General features: G+C 43.9%; 3 protein-coding genes across 8 annotated transcripts; all 3 read right to left on the reverse strand.

Moving 5' to 3' along the window:
- Positions 1-8,013: 8,013 nt before the first annotated feature.
- LOC136508931 (putative pentatricopeptide repeat-containing protein At2g02150) lies at positions 8,014-14,640 on the reverse strand. Of its 3 annotated transcripts, none has more exons than XM_066503709.1 (6): positions 12,484-14,640; positions 12,256-12,330; positions 11,091-11,363; positions 9,962-10,257; positions 9,032-9,679; positions 8,014-8,872 (listed from the first exon to the last, which is right to left on the reverse strand). In XM_066503709.1, exon 1 carries the CDS (start codon positions 14,601-14,603, stop codon positions 12,507-12,509), a length of 2,097 nt encoding a protein of 698 aa, XP_066359806.1. In that variant the 5' UTR covers positions 14,604-14,640; the 3' UTR covers positions 8,014-8,872; positions 9,032-9,679; positions 9,962-10,257; positions 11,091-11,363; positions 12,256-12,330; positions 12,484-12,506. The 3 variants fall into 3 exon arrangements, with proteins under 3 accessions (XP_066359806.1, XP_066359805.1, XP_066359807.1); XM_066503708.1 differs by having other exon boundaries at positions 9,032-9,687; XM_066503710.1 differs by lacking the exons at positions 8,014-8,872; positions 9,032-9,679; positions 9,962-10,257; positions 11,091-11,363 and adding an exon at positions 11,414-11,566.
- LOC136507087 (probable galacturonosyltransferase 7) lies at positions 9,174-12,276 on the reverse strand. The gene is made up of 5 exons (XM_066501924.1): positions 12,172-12,276; positions 11,301-11,363; positions 9,962-10,257; positions 9,639-9,687; positions 9,174-9,545 (listed from the first exon to the last, which is right to left on the reverse strand). Exons 1-5 carry the CDS (start codon positions 12,274-12,276, stop codon positions 9,174-9,176), a joined length of 885 nt encoding a protein of 294 aa, XP_066358021.1.
- Positions 14,641-17,531: 2,891 nt separating the features above from the next.
- On the reverse strand, positions 17,532-23,783 carry LOC136508568 (bifunctional dihydrofolate reductase-thymidylate synthase-like). Of its 4 annotated transcripts, none has more exons than XM_066503278.1 (13): positions 23,699-23,761; positions 23,025-23,080; positions 22,068-22,594; positions 21,560-21,959; positions 21,445-21,489; positions 20,642-20,707; positions 19,852-19,913; positions 19,701-19,775; positions 19,439-19,604; positions 19,062-19,185; positions 18,527-18,633; positions 18,280-18,392; positions 17,532-17,925 (listed from the first exon to the last, which is right to left on the reverse strand). In XM_066503278.1, exons 3-12 carry the CDS (start codon positions 22,481-22,483, stop codon positions 18,282-18,284), a joined length of 1,572 nt encoding a protein of 523 aa, XP_066359375.1. In that variant the 5' UTR covers positions 22,484-22,594; positions 23,025-23,080; positions 23,699-23,761; the 3' UTR covers positions 17,532-17,925; positions 18,280-18,281. The 4 variants fall into 4 exon arrangements, with proteins under 4 accessions (XP_066359375.1, XP_066359373.1, XP_066359372.1 ...); XM_066503276.1 differs by having other exon boundaries at positions 23,003-23,075; positions 23,699-23,750; XM_066503275.1 differs by having other exon boundaries at positions 23,003-23,080; positions 23,699-23,706.
- Positions 23,784-24,411: the final 628 nt, after the last annotated feature.

The following is a 24,411-nucleotide window of genomic DNA, read 5'->3' on the forward strand; positions in this document are numbered from 1 at the left end:
CAGTTAATGCAATAGCCATAGTACATTTGACCATCTGCAACAACAATGGGAACAACACCCTGAGTACAAGAAGGTACTCAGCTAGACTTACCCGTCTTAAACCAAAATAAAGCGACACCAAGGATTATGTAAGGCTTTCTTTAGTGGGCTAGCTGACTCGTTTGTGAAAAGCATAAGCTATCATGAAGAAACCATTTTAAGTACTTTGCATCATCTTTATTATGACCTATCCATCTAGGTAAGCATCTATACTATAGCAATCACTTGATTAACCAATAACATCCAGTTACCAACTTAGATTTAGCATATCCCACACCATCCAGATAACCATCAGTGTTCCATCATAATTACTACGATGCTGTAGCTCGAGTCAAGTGCTCACTATCCAGGACCAATGGCGATTCGAATCGATTCCTAACCAGCTGGTGATTTATTCCTCACACAAACCACACTCACCGATCAAGTGAGCTATAGATCACTAATGACACTTTCCAAGTAGCCACAGGATAACAGTCATGGACCGCACTACCCAGGGACCGCCCAACAGCCAGGACGCACCTTGGGCTCACTCTTCGCGTCCCTGTCATACCCCCTTCAGCACCAGTCTGCCAATCCGAGTTTATCCCGGCTCAAATAGTGTCACTAGCTTCGCGGTCAAAAGGTACTTTATTCGGCCAGCTAAATGTGAGGCATACGTTCAACATGACAAGAGGGACGAGCAACGATCGGTCCTTAATCGACACAGATGGAAAACTAACAGCACCCCAGAACCATGTCTGGTTGCCTCCAACTTTTTCGTCCGGTCTCCAATTATCCATCACACATGGTTAATTCTAGGATATCATTCTTTCCATAGCTAAATTCTTCCAGTAACCACCTATAAATGTAGGTGACCGGAAATCACTGATCGCTACCGGTCTAAGCAAGGCTAAGCAGTTATTCGATCCTAACCTAACAGGGTAAAAAGGTAATAAGGTAGGCAAGGATAGTAATAAATGCATCAACGGTTTCAATCAACTCCTACAACTTAATGCAACAATATATAAACTCATATATAGAAAGAATTGCTTTTATAAAGTAGGAGACTTAGAATGCTCCAGGGCTTGCCTCGTTCGAACAAACTAGGTTGATGATCCACGCACTCGGGCAAGTCCTCTCCTTGCTCCTCTTCCTCTGGCACCTCCTGTGCCTAGATTTCTTGTGGATCTGTCCTGGTCTGCTCTTCCTAAACTGCTACTAGCAACTCCTCATGCGATCCTGTATGATGCAGATGTATAAGTACTAATGCCTAGGTGCATCGGAGAGATGACATGTAATGATCATGATGCATGGAATGTAGATGAACATGTTTAACTTTATTGGACATAGTAGAAGTAAAGCTCTTCTACAAGGTAGCCAACATCATCCAAGAACATGTACTACTATACTACTACTACAACCACTATACTAACATGCCAAGTCACCACAGCAAGCTAAGATACTTCAAAGATTATCATGGCATTTGGATAAGTAAAATAGCCTACACAAAAATGACAAGCTATGGCATAAATATGAGCATGAAAATACTTTGTATTATGAAAAGTATCAAACAACAGATTTAATATTTTTCCTATGTTCTAAACAGTAAACAATCACTGCACAAAAATTATCATACACATGTTTTATACAATTTTTGCTCTCTATTAAAATAACAAAAATCATCAATTAAAGGCACTTGAACTACACATCAATATTTCTCTACAGAACATGCATGACATATATTTTTCCTACAAAGTACATCATTAAAGGAGATTAACAAAACTGGAACCATATTTTTCTGATAATTATTCTATTTACTAGACATTTTCTAAGATGACAGCAAATACAAGAATTAAATAAAACTCTATACAAAAGTATCAGAAAACTGACATGCAACATTTTTATATTGTAGATCTACTTCTAAGAAACACAACAAAATTGGTCTCACTTGATTTGGAGCTAAAATGAGCAAACTATGGATTTTTGAAGCCTTTACAAGCATTTTCCAGAAATCTTTTTCTTTTAAAACGAAAATCCAGCCGTTGAAAACGCTGGGTGCACTCGGTGCAGTGCACCCAGGTCTGCGCCTGAGGCACTGACGAGCGGGCCCCCACGGGTCAGCCGGCCCCACCTGCCAGCCACACGCTGCAGGGCAGGCGACGCCGACCGGCGCGAACTCGCCGTCGGCGAGGTGGCCGGCGACGAGGTCACCACCATCGTGACCAGCGTGCCAAGGCGGACACGGCAGTGCAAGCAGCAGGGCCGGAGGAGCTCAAAATCGAGCTCACCGGCGGCCATGGCGGCGCGGTGGCGCGGCTCGTCGGCGGTACGCCGACTCCGGCCACGGCGAGGCCCGGTGAGGTGCGCGTGAGCAAGACGAGGTCACGGCGGACCTAAAGCGCGAGAAAGGGAGGAGGGAGAGGAAGTGGAGCGGGCTGTCCGCGCGGAGCCAAGCTTCGGCGAGCTCCGGTGGAGCAATGCAGGGCACGGGTGCTACCTCGGTGAAAGGGGGGTGCGGAGGTGCGCCGCGATGAGGCAGAGCCCGTGCTCCCACTAGCGGGGTCCCGGCACAAGCAGAGCGGTGGAGGCGAGCTCAGTGGCGGCAATGGCGCGGCGGAGCTGCTCCGGCTGTTGCGGTGCTGCGCGGCTACTGCTGAGCGAGGTGGAGTGGGGAGGGGCGAGGCTCGGTGCGGCAGGTAAAGGGGAGGCGAGGGCGCACGCGGGGGCCACCGGACGCCACCCAGCCGTCGCTGCCGTATGCCGACGGCCACGCGGGGGCGGGCGAGCGAGCATGGAGGCAGGCCGGGCCGGCCTGTGCTGCTAGGCCGAAAGGGAGGCTGCTAGGCTGAAATTTTGAACCTTTTCAAAGCAGTTTCAAAAGTTGGACCCAAAATAAAAGTTGCTCAGAAAAATGTACTCTACAACTTTGCCAAAAAGAGTAAGGCCAAAATCCAATTAGATTTTGAACTATAGATTTAAAGTTAATTTAAATCAAAAACCCTATTTTAGAAGATTATTTTTTAAAGCAAAATTTGAGAAAACTTTGAATATACACCTTGCTCAAAATTGCATCCTAATTACTTCTAAGTGGTCTAAGTGATCAACCAAGGTACACACATGGCAAAACAAACATAGCATCCAATCTATTAAAACAAAACTATGCAACATACATGTTTCATTAGTATGTTTCAATTCTATATTTCATGTCATGCTTATGAATGCATAATAATGATTATGCTCATGATTTGCAAAATGTTAATGCATGCTTAACACCGAGGTGTTACACGTCCGCCCCGTCGTCGTCGGCAGTATCACCTCCGTCGCCAGCTGCTCAGCGACCTTCGAGGGCGTCCCTCGAGCCCTAGCACCGGCTTGTCCCGCTGGGGGCACAAGCACCACCGTGGGCGGCGCATGACCAGCCAGCGATGCAGTCGCACCAGCGCCACTCCCGCCCAAAATGGGTGCAGCGTCAACCGACGACTATCTCCTCGCTTGAAGGGTGACGCTCGTTTTTGGCGCCAGCGCCAAAAGATTGCGCCGCCTCAAGACGCTGTGAGAAAGAAAAGCATGAGTCATGATAAAAATAGAGAAAAATAGAGGAGTTGGTGCCTTACATCGGCGCTGTTGGGCGGTGGATACGTTTGGGGGGTGAACCCCTAGATCCTTGCTCCACCTCATTGGGGCAGGGCCGCTTCGAGCCCACCCCCTGCTCCCGGACAGAGGGGCTCACCCCCCTTGCATCTTGGGGTGCGACGGTGGAGCCACCCTCCTCTGCTGGCACCTCGGGCGTGGCGGCAGGCCCGCTCACCCCTATTAACTCCTAGACAGGCCGACTATCCGGCCCGTCTCCGCCGGCCTCTCGGACGTGCCCTCCCCTCCATGGAACGGGAAGGGCCCTGACCCCTGCAAGGACGAGCGGATACCTAAAAGCATATCCTCGCTCTCTAGGTCATCACGCTCAGTGTCGCTGACTACCTCATCATCGTTGTCGTCATCGCTGTCAGTGTCCTTCCTTTGCTCCCGCACCTGCAATTTCTACTGCCTTTTCTTCCTCTCGTCCTCCTTCGCCTTCCTCTACTGCTCGGCCTCGGTGCGACTCGCCGCCCTCACGGACGGATCCCTCAGCAGTGGAGCCAGGAGATCCATAAGGATGAGGTCCCTCGGGTGGTCCCCCATCTCAATGTTAGTGTCAAGGGGTCGAGAGATCAATTGAAGAGGAGGCATGAGGAAAGGAAACTTACAAAGACAATGTAGCCCGATTCCAGCCGCATCGGAGGGTGCCCCGACACCGGGTACACGAAATCAAGAGGGACACCTGCGTCATCCCGAGAAGGCTCCATCACCTCCTTGATGCGCTGCGCGACTTCAGAGGGGGAGAGCGCTCCCTCGGCCAGCACCGTCCCGACGAAAAACGCCTCGGGCGCCATCGTATACAGCGGAAGTGCGCACCTCATCAGCGGCGCCACCCTCCTCACATGGTAGGCCCCAATGATGCCTAACCCCTTCAGGCCCCTCTCCTTTAGGATGCGGATGGCGGCAAGGTGGTCTCGGATCTTCTTCTTGTCCTTCTCTGGGACACCCCACTTCCATGAATCCAGGGCCTCTTCGATTAGGCGCCTAGAGAACTCTGGCAGGGGGGCGGCAATGTCGTTCTTGAGATAGAACCAATATGAATGCCACCCTTTGTTGGAGGTCGACAGCCACATCGATGGCTACTCGCCGACCCGGTTGTTCCGGAGGTGGATGTCGGCACATCCCATCGGCGTATTCAGCTCCTGCTTCTTCTCCCTCTTCTTCTAGAGGGTGACAACGAAGAAGTGCCGCCATAGATCAAAGTGGGGATGAATCCTCAGGAATCCCTCACACAGGGCGACGAACGCCGCCATGTGCTAGATTCCATTGGGATTGAGGTGCTGCAGCTCAATCTTGTAGTAGTGCAGCAGCCCCCAAAGAAATCCGTGAGTAGGGGTAGCGAACTCGTGCTCATGGAAGTGCGTGAACGACACCACGTAGCCGGTGGGTGGCAACGGCACGTCCTCCTCGCCGGGCAGCAGCTACTCATCCGCAGTCCACGCGCAGAGAAGACCGCAACAGACGAGGCCCTCCATACGCTAGGACGTGATGTCAGAGCGGCACCACGGATCCATTGAAAGATGGGAGCGGGCGAACGTGAGCTCGATGACGGCCTAGACGCGGATGTAGGAAGCCTGAGTTATTGGCGGCGGAGGTTGTAGATGCAAAGGCAAGAAGGCAAGGTATGAAACCCTAGGGGTGAACCCTCTGGTTTTATAGGGGCGACGGACGTGAGAAAATCAACCGTCCGCCTAGATCTTCGCGCCCACGATTTGCTATAACGTCATGTAGCGGGATATGCGCACGCAATCCCTATCCTTTCCGGCTCGTCAGACCCCCGAGGGTTGGCTCCGCCTCAGTGAACACTAAGGCCGCGGGCTCTGCCTCGCCCGACCCCCTAGGGTCGGCTCCTCCTCAGCTGACTCCCAAGGGCTGACTCTGTCTCGTCCGACCCCCGAGGGTCGGCTCCGCCTCGCCCGACGTCTGAGGGCCAGCTCCGCCTCGCCCGATGTCCGAGGGCTGGCACCGCTTCGGCTGACTCCCGAGGGTAGACTCCGCCTCAGCTGAATCCTGAGGGTCGGCTCTGCCTCGGCCGACGTCTGAGGGCCAGTTCCGCCTCGCCCGATCCCTCGAACACGGTTCCTAACAGAAGCTCACGTCGCCGCCAACTACTACGGGCCAGAAAGTACCACTCAAGGTCAAACTTCTGGCATCATGCAGGGACGGTCACATCCCAGCATGACCCGTCCCCACGACATGTCATTTCAGGGAACTCACATCGCCCACAGTGACAGACGTGTCGTCACTGTGCTGCCAACTCCTTGCCTGACCACCGTCCAACATCAGTCAACCGGCGTCAGTTGACTGGCACTGTACCGCTAAGCCCCCGCATGGCTTTCTGTCATAGGACCCTCTGACCATTCCGTCCGCTCGGATGGGACAGAAGACAAGAAGGGCGCACGACGCCCGCACGTAAGCTTCAGCGGCCAACAGGACCCCCGGTACGACGCTGCTGCCACCACGATCTACAGGGTCAGCGGGACCCACGCGAAGAGGAGGGCGGCGCACCTCCGGAAGCCTCATTTCTCTTTCCCTTTTCCTCCTCCCTTCGGTGGTAAAAAAAACTCTGCTTCCCCTTGACCTATAAAAGGAAAAGCAGGGCGTCCCACTGAGGGGATCGATTCATCGAACTAACATACCGTATCACACCAGAGACTCGGGAGCTACCTCCCTCTCTCGCCAGTTTATAACCCCCTACTACAAACTCAATGCTAGTAACACGAGCAGCTCGAAACTGGATGTAGGGGCATTCGGCCCGAACCAGTATAATCCTTGTATCATCTTAGCACGACATCCAGGTCAGACGCGCAATATACAAATTTACTAGCCGGTGCTTACTCGAAACACCGACAAGGGGGTTTATTGTCGTAGGAGGCCGACCATGTTGGGGCTCAAGCCGATGCACCTACACAGGGACAGCACAGCGTGCCGGACCGGTAATAGTGTTGAACAGAGCCATGCTCTTTCAATAATAATAGCATAATATCATCTTATGGCCTATTTATCATGCAGCTCCACTACCCGAATAGAAAATTCCGTTCTATGCTTAACAGGCTAAGTTACTACTAATATTCATGAATTGTTTAGGTAACTTTAATAATAGTAGAGACGGGTAATTTAGATTTAAATACTCAAGGTTATTTATTATAGGTAAGTTAGTTTTTTCTACGACAAAAGTGTATATAGAAGTATGTTTCGGATTCTTTTATAATGATATATGTTAGGTAATATAATTTAGGTTCAGGAATCTTATTTGTAATAATAGTGGAGGTAGTGGAGGTGCATAATTTAGATACATAGTTAGGGAGATACTTTATATTATTTTCCATAATGACATATGTGAGTAGTTTAGAGGTTACTTTTGGTTATTTATCTTATTTGGAAATAAAATACTTTCATAAAGTATAACTTATTATTCTGAAAATAATATATACTTTTACATAGTACTTGTCATCAACTCATGATCCTACATGAGCAAGAAATTACAAGGATACAAGTATTCAAAGTCTATGGATAAATTTGAGACCCGCATAATTGATTAAATTACTTATCTTGGCTTCCCCTCTTAAACCTTTGATTAGTTTAAGAAATATTCTAGTACTTATGTCTCTTATAAAATTGGTAGCCCATGCATCACCACGGTTGACGGATTAGTAAATGGGTAATACTAGTTGCTGGAGAAGGCCAAACAAGCCCAATGTATATATTTACAGGGCTATATTATGGTATATATAAGTGGGTAATTTAGAAGCAAGAAGATCTTTGCCTTTTCTATGGACATTTCTAGGTTTTCTCAAGTTCTTTAGCGTGCCTTGTTGAAATTTGTGCGAAGACGATAGGATTAGTCGAAGCTAATATAATGCGCAGACATTCGGGATTAGAGAAGGCACTCTCTATAACATCACTGTTGGTACCCCTCTCTGGGTGGGGCCCACCATTTCTGTTACATACTGTCACAATCTGGGCTTTATATATATAGATCGATACGCTGAGGCAATCGAGCAGGTTCAGTGACTAACATCAAACGCAATCTTGCTTGGACGTCGGAGGCCTTCATCGGTCAAAGCAAATTTTGGAGTAGGGCTAATTACTTCCTACTCCGTTCATTTGTAAATGTGCAACGTTTTGGACAACAAAAACGATCTCCTATATGCAAATTTTACTACTACCTAATGTATTTATTAAGACGATAACTAATAAAGCGTATAAAATAAAACTGTTAGCAAGGCCGATGTGATGCACCGCTCCAAAAAGTCATTAGCTATGTCAAGCAAGCCCGGCACTCACCTTTCTGAGATTTGCACAACAAAAGGAACCTAATAAATCCACAAAAGAAAAAAGAATGCCATTGAGCAGAACAGACAACCATTTGTTATGTCGCCAATGGGCTATCAACATCTCACAGTAACAAATGCAAGCCTTGTTGCTAAGAATTACAAGCATCATTTGCTGTTTCCTGTACTGTACATGCTGTGCCGCAGTCAACATTGGACTCCCTCAGTATTGCTCTTGCAGTGAGCAAAAAGAATAGCACTAAATATTTTATACCAAAAATGAGCAGCAAGGAACTGCACTTTTGCAGTGCCAAGGTGCATATGGAAAAAATCATCAAAACCGTAATGAACAGTGTGAAATAATCTATATTACGTCTTGGTAAAAAAAATCATAACTCATAGGTTTCACACTGCTGTCCTTCGGACATAGTAGACGCTGTTATGGCTACATTGTCAGTTTGTGCAGAAAGCATTTCATCCTATTCTCCTTTTGGTATTTGAGCACTGCCTCAACAGGGGTGTGTTTGAGTCATCATAGAAACTGCAGGCCAGGAGCAATTCTGTTTATTTTCATGAAAACCTCATCATTTAAGCAAAACCCATGAAATCTGTGGTTCAAATGCCCAAAAATGAGTGTTTGGTGCATTTCATGTCCTATTAATTAGTGAATATTGCATTCGGTCATGAACTTCTCTCCATTAGTCATGTATATCCACCAGTAGCTCTTATAAGTTATAATCATGCAGCCCCAAGTCAAGCCAAGGTTTAATCACACCATTATACTGCAGAGTAGCAGCCTTTTCTATATTGACATAACTGATTCCACAATCATGTCCAAGGCCTGATTGAACCCATGAATCTTCCAAAGGATATACTAGAACTTGAAAGACAAGTAAACTTGCAGCGAGTGCTTGCGATCGCTGTGATTTCAGGCTGTTCTTTCGCAACTGCAAAAAAGCGAAGTTAATAGATCACATGGCAGCCGCCGTTTAGACATAAGATAAGGAAACTATAGCAAAAGGATAGGACTAGAGGATACTACATGGAAACCACAGATTTTCATGAGACAGCAATTGATAATTCAATGTATGGTGAGTTCTACTGACCTTTTGGAGCGATTAATCATATAAACTGGTAATGCCAGTGTCCCTCCATTTATCCAATTCAATGACATTCAGGCCAGACAACCACACATGAATTAGCATTGACATTATGGTCTGCTACGGTTTCAACTGCCCTAATCTCACTTCACCAGAACTGGACAGTGCTGATCACTTTACTACCCATATCAAGGTTCCACAAAGATAACAAATCTTTCTGCACAATCAAATCATCGTCCAGAACTACTCTGTTCAAGGTAGGAAGGTCAGGCAAGAGGAAACTTGAATGGCCGAAAATAGATATGTACTCAGTTTTCATCTGCCTCTGGGAAGGTTCAGAATGATTAAGAATTGTGACACGAAATTCCTCTGCAGGCCATAATTGTTGCATCTCAAGGGAATCTACATCCTTAGAGAGCTTCTGGTTGTCCTCAATGTAAGTTAGACGAACAGTCGCCTCCAAGTATGAATATTCTACTGTCAATCTCATGTCCAAGCAATGGTGCGTATTCAGCGTAGTCTGGACCCAAATGATATAGAAATGCACTCAAGCTTCATCTTCGGTTATATCAAGTAGCTGCCTAAGTTTCCGTTCAACATTCGAGCATCCTACTTCCCAAGACTCGGCTTGCTCAATTGTGTGCTCCAGCTTCTCTGCAAAACTGAAAAGAGTAACCAGTCATTGCCACCAAAAATATTTTGAGAATAGAATTAAAAAAAGACAGTGCAGTGCATTATTTTATCACAATTAAGTCACAAGCATCATAATTGTGTATGTTCATCCTTTATTGCTTAAAGAAATGCAGACACAGAACTAAGACAAGAAACAAAGCCATGTTAATGGATTGCGCTAGCCACATATAATTCATTTATTTAGTGCAAAAGGTTAAAACAAAGAAGAAACACATATGATTTTAAAGCTAAGACGAGACTAACAATGGTGGAAGATCAGCATCTGTGATGGTGTCACTCAGCATGCGTTCAAGCCCTTGGATGTTTTGCTTCAGTTCACATGTAAATCTTTCCTGTTGCTTCAATTTTGCAACACTAGGATAATGAGCTCTTGCCATAAAAAGTTGATCTTTAAGCCTCTTGACAATGGCATCCTTCATTACTTCCCTATGTTCAGTAGACCAGAGGCAATAACTTCCATATTCATGTTCACAGGACTTGGTATTCTCCTCATGCACTGCCTCTTGACCATGGTTCTCTTTCCCGTTAACAGTAGGATCCTGTCACAAAACAAATTAAGTTTCCTATGATAGAAAAAAAAAACTGAAGACGACCCTGTTCTGAAAGCACAGATCCTCACAAGAGCACAGGAGTCATATCCTGCACCAACTTTGAAAACTGTGTGGCAATACTTGAACTAATTAAGATTGGCCTACAACAAGAGGTTTTCTAAATAACTAACAACGAATACATATATCGTTATGTCTAACTGATAAATATTGTAAATAAAACATTATATGCAACACTAATTTCACCACTAAGGAAGGAATACTTTATCAATACGTCCTTAGATGTCTTAGTGGTACTATGACCTCCTTGTACATCTCCCAGTACCTAAAAAGCTCAGAGTCAATACAAAATTCTTCACTAACTTCTTTACCATGGAATCATGGGTAAATCTTATAGAAGGTGAAAAAAAAACATACAGTATGTTTAAGGGAACACAATTGCACATTGCATTGCACCACAACATGCATTGTTACCTGATTTAAAGTATTTACTACTTAGAAAGAAAACCATCTTACTAGCAGATGTGAATGTGCAAAATGTAGCCTATCAACTTTATTTGTAAAATCTCACTGGAAGTTCAACCCATAGAAGCAACGCACAAGATTATTACTGATGCCAAACTGAGGGACACCAATGTTCCTATCATCACATTTGTGTTCCCAGTGATTAAATGGTCACGTCAACAGAAGCGCAACAAACTGAAGTCACCATTTTGGGCACCACAAGCCCTTGAGGCCACTCGACTAATTTTTCAAATATGAAAAATGAAGAGCTGCAGACTGCCGAAACCTAAAATGTAGGAAAAATAAGAGGTTGCAGTTACCTTTGATCTCCAGGACAAGTCCTTCAATTGATACCTTTTGGGAGTATGAGGTCCTGAAGCACGACTGACTACAGTTCGATGGATGATAGCAATGTCTTGCTGTTTGTACTCCCCTAATGCTTACCTTTACTTTTGAAGGTGTCATTGTTTAGTCCAATTAAAGAGAAAGCAACCTTAAGCTTTGCTTTTGATTTGATAGATCCTTATTACACTTTGATCTATAGACCTCTCAGCCGAAATCCCATTAGATCCAGACACCTTGTTGGAAACATCCTGGATACACAGTCAGAAAAGAGAGGAGGTTAGTCAAGATTGAAAAGAAACCATTAGAAATTTCAGTACAGCAGGCTCCTGATGATGGTTTTAGCCTTTTAGGTGAGCCAGGTAACGTCAGTGTGACAAATTGATCCATCTAGCATGATAGTTGTGCACAGTTTGCAGACTTGAGCAAAGTTTCATCACCAGCATTGGCCACACTGCACCACAACCAATTGATCTATTTTGGTATCACTACTTAATACTGAAACAATATATTGTGCGAAACACTGTTAATATGTGGTGTCCACTCTTTAAATTCAGCTATGGATTGACACAAAGGTGGCTACAGAAAATAGATAACAAGGCAAACCAAATTGTCTCCAAAAAAAGAGAAGGTACAGCAAGAGGGCACCTTGCCAGCAACAGCAATTTTGTGTACATTTCATCAGAGGCATGGCATGTCAACTTGTCAAGGCATGATGAAAGAAACAATTTTGGGTTGCCACCTACTCCAAGAATAGCAAACTGAGGCATGGCATGTCAAGGCATGATGAGAGAAACAATTTTGGGTTGCCACCTCCGCCCACTCCAAGAATAGCGACTTGAGAATGGAGACGGAGGCGGTAGGTTGTTAAGCGTCACAGCACACACACAGCAGCAGACGTCCGCACAACACACGCTCGCGCGAGGCGCATGAACGCACTAAATCAGCAGAGGCGAGTAGCTTAATTTCTCTCCGAAAGCAGCCAGCAAGAAAAGATTCAACTTGATTGCTGTCTTTCTCTGACATACTGTATAAAACACAAACAAAAATGCTCCATACTGCCGCACAATTACGGTTTCTGCCAGGACTAGCTAGAGCGTGGAATGTGAACGCATAAGCAGTGTAGCAGGCAGGGATTGTAACCTTGAGCAGCTTGTGCTTCATGGCGCCTCCATTCTCCAGATGTTGCTTGCCACGCGCCCCAAGGCCGGCCAGCTCCTAGTAAGTAAAGCAACCCCAAGCACAAGGCAGGATTCAGGATTGTAATCCGAGAGGAATATGTAATTAATTACTTGCAATAAATTTCTGCACGGGGAGAGTGCCAAAACGTTGATACTATATCAAAAGAAAAGAAAAACTGACCCTTTATACCTTGTACAACTGCAAGATCAGGTTTAACAACCAGAACCAGAAGCAGTATCATCTTCTGTGCAAGAGCTTAAAACACTTTCCATTTCATTCTGAAGACTTGACGCTTCCTCCATGTTTCCCAATTTCTGGTATTTTCTTATCAGACAGTTGTAAACCGTCTTATCAGGAGTAATGCCAGCCCCAATCATTTCTGAAAGAACTCCTCTAGCTTCTTGCATCATATTCATATTACAGAAGCCCGAGATAAAACAAGTGTAGCAATAGAGATCAAGTTGCAAACCACTTTCAATCATCTTGGCCTTGAGTGCAAAGGCATCCTGGAGATTTCCCTGCTTCATGTACCCATCAATAAGAGATGTGTACACAACTTTGTCAAGAGACATACCCTTGTCAACCATTTCATTCATCAAGTGCACAGCCTTATTCAAGGAACCAATCTTGCAAAAACCATCAATTAAGGCGGTATAAGCTTGTACATTTGGATCCAGGCCTGACTCTCTCATTTTATTAAAATGGGAGATGGCCTCGGAGATTGATCCTGCTTTGCACAATCCATCAATTAATGCACAATAAGTAACAACATTAGGTTGGAACCCAGAATCCAGAATTTTGTGGAATAAGGCAACGGCCTCTGACTCTTTTCCAGCTTTAAAGAAGGCATCCATTATTGTCGTATAAATGACATTATTAGGTCTCAAACCACAGCCATCCATTTTATGTAACAGACTCTTAGCTTCATCCACCTTTTGAACTTTACAGAGACCCCAAATGAGAGTGCCATAGAGAGAGACATCCAGTTCCATTCCTTTATTCTTCATCTCATTCAACAAATCCAGAGCCCCCCTCTCACTGTTCTTATTCATGAAGTGCCCATGGATCAGCGTAGTGTAGAGCAACTCGTTGGCTTTAACACCAGCTCTCTCCATCAGACTCAAAACATTATCAGCTTCAGCAACCTTACCCTCTTTGCAAAGGCCATCGACCATAACAGTGTATGTCACCTCATTTGGCACCAACCCCTGATGCACCATTTCATCAAGCAATACAATGGCGTCACCTAGCCTCCCTGCCTTGCAAGTGCCATCGACCAATGAAGTATAAGTGAACTCATTTGGCATCATCCCCCTCACCCTCATCTGTGCAAACAGCTTCATTGCCTCCCGGACCAACCCTTCTTTGCAGAATGCATCAACAAAAGTGCTAAATGTAACCACATTTGCCATCACTCCCTGCCTCTTCATCTCCCCAAAGTAGCTGAACGCCTTCTCCATCCTCCTGAATTTGGAAAAGCAATTGATCAATGCATTGTACGTCACAACATCAGCTGCACATCCAGACTTCCTCATCTCTGACACCAACCGCTCCACCTCCTCCAGCTCCCCGCACTTGCCATACCCGTCAATCAAAGAATTGTAAGTGACCACGTCCGGCGAGCAGCCCATCGCCTTCATCCTCACGAACAGTGCCCTCGCTTCCACAAGCTCTCCCTCTTTGCACAGAAAATCAATCACGATATTGAACGTGAACACGTTGGGCGCGGGCAGCTGGTCGAAGAGCCGCCTGACGAGACCGCCTTGGCGGTTGCGGGCTAGGTGCAGGAGAATGTGGTTGCAGGTACGGGTGTTCGGGGGCACCCGCAGCTGCCGCACGCGGACAAGGGCGCGGACGGCGTCGTCGAGGAGGCCGTGGTCGGCGAGCAGGGAGAGGAGGGTGTCGACGACGGACGGTAGCGCGCTGCGGCGGGGCCCCAGCGCGAGGGCCGCGCGGTGGAGAAGGTCGACGAGGGAGGCGGCGAGGTGGGGCCGGTGGCCAGCACCAAGCAGGCGGGAGAGGAGGCGGCGGGAGTGCGCGAAGAGGCGGGCGCGGGCTGCGAGGTGGGCGGCGAGGCAGACGTGGGCGGAGGAGGGGAGCGGGTGGGAGAGGAGGTGGTCAGGGGCGACGGCGTGGAGGGAGCGGAGGACGCGTAGGCGGTCGGAAATGGGAGTGGCGGCGGCGGCGGCGGCGGCAGCGGCGGTAGGGGCGGTGGAGAGGGCGGCGGCGAGGGAGAGGCGCAGGAGGGTAGGGTTCCGGCGAGTGCAGAGGCGGAGGAGGTGGCGGCGGCGTAGGGGGAGGGATAGCATCGTTTGACCGCCTCCCTCCGGCGGCGGCGAGGGGGAGGGAATCAGGCCATGGAGAGTGTAGGGTTTTGAGTTGAGGGGTTTTGTTTCCCAATTTTTTTAAAAAAAAATATTTGGTGCGTGTTTTTTGAAAGGAAATTACATTCGGTGTTGTCTCGTCCAAGGAACACAATGTTACTTCCGGACGCTCGCACCTGCTCCCCGTCCATTTTCAATAATGATACATTTAGCTGCGTATAGGTGCAGCTTCCTACTCTGCTTCGCCTCATGCTCTTCATGCTTCGCTTCGCCTCGTGCTCCACACTTGTTGCCCGCCCATGGATGCATCTTCATGCTCCGCTTTGTGCTCCGCACCTGCTGCCGCACCTGCTTTGCTTCCCGCACGAACACGGGGACCGCTACGCCCGAGGGGGGCCACCTTCCCCTGTACTCCCTTGCTGCCCCTGCTCATGAAACATTTGCAACATAAAAGCATTTGTTGCAACATACGTTCGAAGCAGATGAAACATTTACAACATACGCTTGCAACATATGTGTATGTGCACTGCAATATCCAGATAAACTCTTGCGACATACGTTTGAAATAGCTGATACATTTAAAAACATACACTTGCAACATACGTGTATAGTCAGTGCAACATATGCAACGTCCATATAAAACACTTGTTTAAAACAGCTGAAACATTTGAAACATACACTTGCAACATACGTATATAGTCATTACAACATATGCAACATCCAGATGAAACATATTCAACATACATCTGAAACGCATGAAACATACAGTTGCAACATGCGCTCATCTACTTACTGCCCCCAATAGATGCTCGTTCACGCGGAGCTTGACGCTGGCATGGAGCTCGATGCCACGGCGCGGAGGTCAGACCTCGGCTGTCCGAACGGGAGACGCGAGGTACGGCGGAGCATAGTGCAAGGCACGAGGCGCAGGCGGTGCGAGGCGAGAGCAGCATACAGTGTGAGGCATGAGGCGCGGGTGGGACACGAGGCACGAGGCACGAGTGGGGCGTGCGAGGCGCAGGGCAGGCATATTCGTCTCATCCGACTAGATGGACGCTCGGTAGAAAGCATTTTAATTGTGTTTTTTTACAATAAAAGTTTTAATTGTGTTAACTTATCTATTTTGAAACGTAGAGTCTTTTTATTTATGCTATTATACTTTAGAGTTTATATGATACTCCATCCGTCTCAAAATAAAAGTCGTTCTCGCTTTCCGAGAAGTCAACTTTTTTAACTTTGGCAAATTATATATAAAAAAGAATATTAGTATTTATAATACATAATTAGTATGATTAGATAGATCGTTGAATATACTTTCATAATAAACTTATTAGGGGATATAAATGTTACACGCATTTTCTACAAACATAGTTAAAATTGAGAATGGTTGACCTACACACATCCCATCACGACCTTCTTCTGGAACGGAGGGAGTATAGCATATCGTCTTATGGCTTGTTTGTCATAGCTCCAACTACAATATCCATACACGATTTAGAGTTTATATGATATAAAAGAAAGTGACTGTAATCTAGATTCAAATTTAGGGATTATTTATTATATGTAAGTTTTTTATAACGTTTATTATACGTAAGTTAGTTTTTCTACTACAAAAGTGTATATAGAACTATTTTTGGATTCTTTTTATAATGATATATGTTAGGTAATATGATTTAGGTTCATGAATCTTATACTTGTAATAATAATGGAGGTAGTGGAGGTGTGTAATTTAGATTTATAGTCAGGGAGATATTTTATTTTATTTTTCATAATGACATATGTGAGTAGTTTGGATGAAGATTAGGGGTTACTTTTGGTTATTTATTTTATTCAACAATAAAATACTTTCATCATGAAGTATAACTTGTTCTTTTTGAAGATAGTATATACATGTTACTTGTCATCAAGCAAGAAATTACAAGGACACAATATATTCAAAGTCTATGGATAAATTTGAGACCCACATAACTAATTAAATTGCTTGCATTGGTTTCCCCTCCTAAAATTTTGATTAGTTGTGGGGGGTGGGGGCGAGAATTTATCCATGAACTTTTCTAATACTTATGTCTCTTAAAAAATTGGTAGCGATGCATCACCACGGTTGACAGATTAGCAAATGGGTAATTTATATGTATATTTAAGGGTCTACTCTATTATTATTTTTATTATGGTATATATAAGTGAGTAATTTAGAAGCAAGATGTTTACCTTTTCTATGGACATTTCTAGGATTTCTATAATTTTATAGCGTGCCTGGTTAAAACTAGTGCGAAGACAATATGATTAGTCAAGGCTAATATAATGGGCTTATATTCGAAACTAGAGAAGGCACTCTCCATAACTTCACTGCTGGTACCCCATTCTGGGTGGAGCCCACCATTTCTTTACATATTGTCGCAATCTAGACTTGCAGCCTGTTCGTTTCGGCTGAATTGGTTTATAAGCCATGGCTGAAAGTACTGCTGGCTGGTTTGATATGAGAGAAAAACACTGTTTAAACCATGGATTATAAGCCAAATACGAGCGAATAAGCCGAAACGAACAGGCTGTTGGACGTTGGAGGCTTTCATTGGTCAAAGCAAATTTTGGAGTAGGGGTTCATTTGTAAATGTACAAGTACAACGTTTTGGACATGAAAAACGATCTCCTATATGCAAATTTTACCACTACGTGTTATATTTATGAATACGGTAACTAATAAAGCTTATATAAAATAAAAACTGTTAGCAAGGCCGATGCAATGCACCGCTCAAAGAAGTCTTATATATAGCTATATGTCAAGCAATCACGGCACTCACCTTTCACCCAACCAACACAGCACAGGAAAAATGGAGCAGAATGCATTCTTAAAAACCTACCGTCATAACTCACAAGTCGTCATCTGGCTGATGTGCAACTCGAAAATCAGACCTACGCATGAAGGCAACCAGATAGAAACCGTATGAAGTTTTATCAAGTACACAACATTTTCAGTTACAAAGTGTGCAGCCTCAGCCTCACGGGTGCACACACCAGTGAGCCCTTGCAACAGGGTGTGCCCAAACCCCAAAGCATCTCTCACTCGCAATTGACTCACCAAATGGCTCCAGATAAAAGGGCAGGGGCGAACAGATTTGGTAGAGTTCATTTAACCGACCAGAGTACACAACTGAAAACAAGGGCAGAAACGTCTCCCAAATCCCAATGGACATTCAGCACCATCACCGAAAAGTGCCATGCCCGGTTAGTTTGTAGGAGTATATATAGACTACCAGTCTGAATGATTTCGCCAACGTCGTAGGCTGGGGCTCCAGCTGAGCTGAGCCACCTGCACAAGTTGAAAGAGCAAAACATGAATCATGGTAAAGCGATGCAGCTATAACAAAACTTTTACTAGAGCCTGTATGCATTTAGTTCCAGAATTCTGCAGTGGCGAATGGGTGAAAAGACCAGTGCATGGTTCCAGGCCAAAGTCCATAATATTCAGGGTCATCAGGGACAAAAGGAGCAGTAAAACAATGTCAAGGAAACAATAGCATGTAATTGACAGACAAGGATCATCCTGGCAAAATGCAATACTAGCAGCGAGAAACACTAGAATTTTGTGTTGTGCCAGCGACCAAGCAAACTTGTAATAACAAAAGAAAACGATAATCCATCAGTAGAAATGATAGAATATTACCATTATACTGCCATTTTCATCTCTATCTTCTGGTGAGGATCATAGCCAACTAGCTTGAAGTCTGATGCCATGAAAGAATCTATATCCTTCTTTGAAGGATTCATCTTTAAAATCTGCACATAACGCCCATATAGAGCTTAGCAGATACATATGCACAGAATATACACAAAAAGAAACATCAAACCATCTAGTTTGATCAAGCAGATTTCATCTTTTCAATAAAACAGTTCTGTTAGGGATGGCTCACTGGAAATGGTTTAGGCATCTTCTGAATTTGCTCCTCTAGAGCTCGAACATGAGTTCTATAGACATGAGCATCCCCTATGACATGGACAAAATCTCCAGGAGAAAGATCTTGCAACATTAAGATGACTGGTTAGAGTTGCAAAACAGCCTACTCTAGCTTCTATCAGTGATACAAAAGCCATAAAAAAGAAACAAAGGGACAACATACAAGGCGGCATCACAGCCTACTCTAGCTTCTATCAGTTAGATACAAACACCAAAAGAAAGAACAGGAAAACATACAAGATGGCATCACAAATCCTTGCATCATATAAATTATTCAGAACTTGTTACAAAAACATCTAGAATATAGACCCGACAAGAGTGTTGTTGCTACAAGTAAAAGGGAAAATCAAAGTGCATAATAAATGCATCCAAATTAAACTAATCTAAACTAGAATATTGTTATACAGTACAGAAGACAACCAAGAAGCTATGTATTAAGGCGGACAACAAGCTTAGTTGAAATATTACGACTAAGGCATACAAGAACGTACCACAAACTTGAGCAATCATGCATGTGAGAAGAGAATATGATGCAATGTTGAATGGAACACCAAGCCCCATGTCTGCAGAGCGTTGATACATCTGGCAGGATAGCTCCCCATTGTCCACATAAAACTGGATGATGTAGTAAGAGGTTAAATGCAAATGTTGTTAGTTGGCAAAGCTATCACAAATAAATATGCAAGTAATATGCTCTGACTCTTACAAATGTATATCAAGACACAGTTTATGTTCGCCAATCTACTATAATTTAAAAGTAGAACTAATTTTCAACTTACAATGGACTATTACAAGTGTGCACATCATGGACAAGTCAAAACAGAGCCAATAAAAAAAAACTTAAATCAAGCAGACAAATTACACTAACTTGTGCAAACATGTGGCAAGGAGGAAGAGCCATTTTCTTAAGATCTGAAGGATTCCACGCCGACAAAATTATTCGGCGATCATCAGGATTGTTCTTGATCTTGTCAATCACATCCATTAGCTGATCAAAACCTTTTCCAGTATAGTTAGCATGCATGTCCGTGTATCTGTCAAATAACTAATTTTTATCAGAAAGATGACAGAGAATGAAAGAGCAGAGAGCAAGAGAAGGAGAGGAGGGAGGGAGTGGAATGTAAGATTACTCAGCACCAAAGTGTCGCCATTGAAATCCATAAACTGGACCTAGATCGCCTTCCTCCCTGTGTGCCAAGCCAACACTAGAAAAGATGGCCAGGTGGATTAGGCAGCAAAAACCGAAATATAAATTATTTGCAGCCTATATCCAAGATGTACCTGTCAAGATACTCTCTTGAAGCATTGCCATCCCAGATATGAATACCTTTCTCCTGCAAAACCTATGAATTGAAAGGCAAGGTCAGAAAACAAGAACTTTCAAGAAACAAGTGTCCTGCTGCAACAAAATTGAAGAGGTTAGGCTGAATACCCCACAAATGTAGGTCATTTCAGCCTCTTCAATTTTGTTGCATGAAGTCGTCCAATTTTGAGACAAAATTTCTTCCTACTGCAACATTGCATAAATGGTAGTTTAATCAATGAATGGGCTCTCTTCCACGTCTACTCTTATCATATCAAATTAATACAATAAGAAGCATAGTACACAAAACATGAACAGCTTGTCTTACACTATTAATGGGTTAGGCTGCAGTAATATGATGTAAAAAAAGATAAATGGGGAAGAGAAGGCATTTGGTGATCAAATTAGTATTCAGGAAGGGTGCAAAAGGAAGAAGAGATGAAAGTACCCAGAATTATTTCCTGCAAAGTTAGAAAAACTAAACAATCTTTGTGTTTGTAATTGAAAGGAAAAACAAATGAAACAAAACTCTATAAATAAAGGTACAGGTATCAATATAGCATTGTATTTGTTTGCACGGTTGTACCTAGACATAAGTTGCACAAAAGGATAAGTACATTTCGTAAAATCCAACAAAGTGTCATAAGCATCATGGCATGTAGGCTGCAGGTATACATTAAGGCATAAATACCTACATTAAATCAAAATATTGGATAAATTTGGCTAAAGATAGCACTAGATCCGCTAAAATGATTTAATCATGTGCACCTTTGAATTCGTTGAGCCACTGATGAACCACAGGAGTTCTTCGACAACACCACGCCAAAATACCCTCTGTTAAAGAGCACATGTTATTGCATTAGTCATCAATAGTACCTAAATATGGTAACATAGTTACTCAAACTCTTTCTTTGGGACCTTAGACTCCTGATGTTTAACAACTGGTGCTGGCCTTAAGGCTCTCTATCACATGTTGAGGGGAATGTTTACAGGTAGTCAGGTATGATAAAAAGGAGTTATAAAATGATAGAATGATTGAACAGAATGTTGCACTGAATCCACTTATATTGTCATATGTGACTTGTAGATAACAATAAATAACGTGCACAAGAGCTCCATTAACACTACACACTGCAGGATTGAATTTAGAAACTCATAGTCACCCATCTTAATAAGATAAGTAAGGGCTATAGCACTCTCATATCTCATATAAATATTAATAAAACTATAGCAGATGATTCAATAAAAATGACAATTCAGAACCTCAGTTAAAATCTTGAAACGTATGTGGGGATCATAAAAGAACAAAAACTAAACCAGCATCAACTTGATCGCCAATAATTATAAATATAAACAATATAAAAAAGGCACAGTCCAACTTGATAAACATACATTCCAAAAGTAACAAGCACAAAGCATTAAAGAAACACAATTTTATACACAGTTACACACTGATTTGCCTGTGTTTCTTCTCACAAATCATCAAAAACTAAAGAAGTTTTTGCACATTTTTCTATTTGCAAATGCTGACTCAGGACTAGATCAGAAAATACAAGAATATATTTGCATACCTTTGTTGTCAGCAATGGGAAATTTCTCCTTAAGTTGAACCGCATCTAATAAGAAAATGAAAAAAAAATATTTACTGGTTGATAAAAATGAATATTCAAAGTTAAGGAGAAATACCTGACACCCAAATTTTGACAATGTTCCAGTTCCTGTCCTGTCATTTTTCTGAGCACCATACCTTATAATGTCTTCAACAAGATTGAGATAATGATACTCCTCATGGCAGTGAAATATCATCTTGGGGAGAAAAAAGAAATTCTCTGTTTCAAACTTGTCATTCTTGGTATTAACCTCAGTTGATTCCTTGCCATTTGAGTCATGGGTTTCTACCACCGATTTTCTAACACGAACAAAAGTCACAAAAGAATGCCTGATGTCGTTCTCTACCACAGGGAAAGATGAATACCATGGCTGAAACACCGAGAAGTCAACTGGAGGGATGAAAGTGTCACACTCGATGCTCGACTGAATGTCAGTTAGATGGATGGCCTCACATGCAGGTCCATTAAGATTTTCCCTACATAAAATGATAAATACATTGCAGAAGGGTGAATGGAATTGCAACACAATTACCACGACAACAGAGTGCAAGTACAGTCTTTTGTTTCAAAAGATAAGAACTCACCTCAGTACCTGCCCACCTCCTATGACAAAAACTTTCTCAATCGATAAGCAATATGGAGTTGATGCTAGCAGTTCTAAGGCAGACTTCATACTTCCACAGATAACAACATTCTCTGCTGTTGCAAAATCAAAACTACCAGACCGAGTAAGTATGACATTCAAACGACCGGGCAATGGCCTTAAATTAACTGGAATGCTCTCCCATGTTTTCCTTCCCATTATAACTGCATTCTTCTTGGCAGGGTCAGATGTAGTTAGTGTAAGCTGTTTGAAGAATTTAAGATCGCCAGCAAGTTTCCATGGCAAAACCCCATCCTCCCCGATGCCCATGTCCTGAGTGGCAGCCACAACAACCTGATAGTTCCTCTGAGGACCACTCTCTGAATCACCATTGGCTGGACCTGCAGCCATTGCCATGAGTCTGGACTGACTAAAGCGGTAAGAACTTGTTTTGCTGATCAGGTCCAGAACTTGAGGTTTTCTAAATCGAGAAGTGCGTGAATAACCAATGCTGGAAAATCTTACAGCCTGAATTTGAGGGAGCATTATATAAGCTAGCAATTTGATTAAACATCAAAAAACAAATTGCACAGAAATGTAATCAGAATCGAAACGGCGAAGGACCCAAGATTTCTCATTGTTCAATAGTACAAGCAACTCTATGCAGATAAATTAACCTACAAAGGCCCCAGTATTTTCCCAGATTTAATAGAGGCAACTGTATGCATAAGCGTTTTCTAAAGCTCTACTAACTATTTTTAGAAAAATAAAGGTACAGAAGTATCGACAGAACAAGTATGCAGTAAGTTTGTACCACAGGCCACAGCTTGTTCAACAAACTACAAAGTACAGTCCACAACCACAGTTAAGGCAAGAATATGTATTCTGCTATACAACACAAAAGCATGTCACATGTAAAACGCTAGGATTATATACTTTGCATGCATGTCGAGAAAACCTAGAGATGTAAGCTCCAACTCTGAGCACCTCTGCGACTAACATCTGGACCCTGAACTACAAATAAAAAAATTACCATGGTTCATTGCGGTATCAAAGCAAACAGAAGCATATAAAAAAGAACTGTTTAAAGAAACAGGAGACAGAAGCACAGCACGATTTATGGTTTCCAACGCAAATGCTGAGACTATTATTAACATGTGGTACAATGAGTTCAAATTAGTGCACAAGATTGCAAGCATTGGGGGAAGGAGTCGGATTTCAAAAAGGCCAAGTTACAACCAAATGTATACAATATATCGCATTGCAGTACACAACTCTGGTTATCATAAAAGCACCATATGCATGACGCTTCACCCAACACCTTTACAAATTGACAGTGAAGTATCAATCGCAGAAGCAGAAACTACATTGGTTGGTGTGGACTAATAACAACAAAAACGGTTAGAACTGTTGGTGCAGCTGCTTGAACAATCAGAAGGGCAGGAAGAAAAAAAGGACCCATAGAAACTTGTGGATTTCTAAAATGCAGGAGTATCTACTGCTGTGCGAGGGAACGACCTACACTTGTGACTAGAATCAGATGCGAATACAAGTACCAAAAATAGCTTAAGTTAGCAATTGGGCGCTCGGTTTCGCACAACAGGAAGGGAACAGAAGCGGTGGATGGGGTACCTGGTGGGTGCTCGTCGCCGGCGAATACTTGGGAGACGCTGGCATAGGGCGGCGGCGGCGGGGCGCCCAGTCGTCGCAGCGAGAATGGGAGAGCGAACGTGAGAGAGAGAGAGAGAGCCCAGTTTGGGCTGTTTGCCTGGGCCTGTAGCAGGCCTGATTCCTACATTGATAACCCAGCCCACTTGGAATGCGAGCCCGTGGGCCGTGTACTGGCCGCTGCTGCGGAAAAGTCCTTGCAAAGCTGTGAAAATACGGTGGAAAGTTCGTCTCGTGTAACTTTTTTCTTGGACAACTGCAAAAATCGCCTAGATTCTCAAACGGTCTGTTATTACTGGTGGAGTCACCGATGGAAACATGCTTGCAACTGCATAACACGCTTTAAAAAAAAGCAACATGAGTATGACGGCTCTTTATTACTCATCCGTTCCAAACTAAATGTCTATGCGTTGTGCGGTAAAAACCCATGCTTACGGTGAAGCACTTGAAAAATTATGAAAGCCTGGACTCCGTCTCCACAAGGCAATAGTGAAACGAGAAAAGTGGTTGAAAGAAAACCAATTTAAGCTTGATCTTTTGGTCAATCACAACTTCCTCACCGAATATACATACAGGTCTTTCTTAGAAGCAACCAATACTTTATCACTTCTCCAATACTTCAGGTGTCTAAACTTTAAGGATCTCATGCAACACTCCTCTATAACAACTGGTATAAG

This window comes from Miscanthus floridulus, chromosome 15 (assembly GCF_019320115.1).
Source record: "Miscanthus floridulus cultivar M001 chromosome 15, ASM1932011v1, whole genome shotgun sequence".
In the NCBI taxonomy this organism is placed as follows: Eukaryota; Viridiplantae; Streptophyta; class Magnoliopsida; order Poales; family Poaceae; genus Miscanthus; species Miscanthus floridulus.

Bases quoted from the DNA above. Each gene is read 5' to 3' on its own strand.
- LOC136507087 (XM_066501924.1), bottom strand. From the start codon at position 12,276: ATGAAGCACAAGCTGCTCAAGGTTACAATCCCTGCCTGCTACACTGCT. The intron at 11,364-12,171 runs GTATGGAGCATT...CTGTGTATCCAG, and splicing joins GAAACCGTAATTGTGCGGCA to GATGTTTCCAACAAGGTGTC. The intron at 10,258-11,300 runs GTAATAAGGATC...GTTTTGTGACAG, and splicing joins AGAGGTCTATAGATCAAAGT to GATCCTACTGTTAACGGGAA.
- LOC136508931 (XM_066503709.1), bottom strand. From the start codon at position 14,603: ATGCTATCCCTCCCCCTACGCCGCCGCCACCTCCTCCGCCTCTGCACT.
- LOC136508568 (XM_066503276.1), bottom strand. From the start codon at position 23,068: ATGTTAGTCGCAGAGGTGCTCAGAGTTGGAGCTTACATCTCTAGGTTT. The intron at 21,490-21,559 runs GTATTTCTCCTT...TTTTCTTATTAG, and splicing joins TGTCAAAATTTGGGTGTCAG to ATGCGGTTCAACTTAAGGAG. The intron at 19,186-19,438 runs GTTAGTGTAATT...TACATCATCCAG, and splicing joins CTTGCCACATGTTTGCACAA to TTTTATGTGGACAATGGGGA.